This window comes from Lupinus angustifolius, chromosome LG08, assembly GCF_001865875.1.
Source record: "Lupinus angustifolius cultivar Tanjil chromosome LG08, LupAngTanjil_v1.0, whole genome shotgun sequence".
NCBI classification, from domain to species: Eukaryota; Viridiplantae; Streptophyta; class Magnoliopsida; order Fabales; family Fabaceae; genus Lupinus; species Lupinus angustifolius.
The window spans coordinates 1,512,136-1,512,872 of record NC_032016.1 but is presented as its reverse complement, the minus strand read 5'-3'; the positions used below and the strand labels follow the sequence as shown (position 1 = coordinate 1,512,872).

Below are 737 nucleotides of genomic sequence, written 5' to 3'. Positions count from 1 at the left end.
CAGGTTGCCCTAAAAGGAAAGGAGGGGGAGCTACAGATCCTAGATAGTCAGATGATACTTGATAAGGTACTAGGACTGCCTGAGTACTTTGGCCATATACAGGGTGCAGGATTTGGGGTTAGGATGCAAACATTTGTAACCCATCAAAAGCATGCATCTAAAGCCCAATTGAATTGGATTTAGAACCAATTACACACCCTAATTCAATGGTTCAATGACTTTGAACAATCAATCAACCTGAAGGAAGCTGAGTGGCAACAACAAGCTCCTAGCAATGTTCCTTCAAGCATGAATGAGAGTTGCACACATGCTCCTCACAATATTCCCATTCTTGAGATAACTTAGTTAAGTAATTTTAATTTATTTGCCATTTAGTTTAATTATAGTTGTAAACTAATTATATGTTTTAACTAACATATATGGAATCAATACTTGCAAACTTTTCCTGGATATTCTATCTAAGCGAGTAGTGGGTGTTGGTAAAGTGTACAACTTAGCAGATGTTATGCTCCGTAATGCACCTATCCCACCACATCTTATGAAGGTCTCGATTGATCTTGCAATCGATGAATATGGATTGTTGTCAATTCCTCTCAATGAGGATAACTGGAGAGTGGGAAAGGCTATATGCACTCATGTGCCTTGGCCAATGGACCTTGCCTACGTAATTCCTTTTAAGGTATAATTTTTACCTTATGCTCACTCATATTATATATATATATGATATATAATTGATA

General features: G+C 37.2%; 1 protein-coding gene across 1 annotated transcript in view; it reads left to right on the top strand.

Moving 5' to 3' along the window:
- LOC109353800 (CASP-like protein 4D1) overlaps positions 1-345 on the top strand; it is a 7,275-nt gene extending 6,930 nt beyond the window's left edge. The window contains exons 3-4 of the mRNA XM_019596163.1: positions 4-117; positions 244-345. Of these exons, the coding sequence (XP_019451708.1) occupies positions 4-117; positions 244-345 (216 nt within the window). The remainder of the gene's footprint in view (positions 1-3; positions 118-243) is intronic.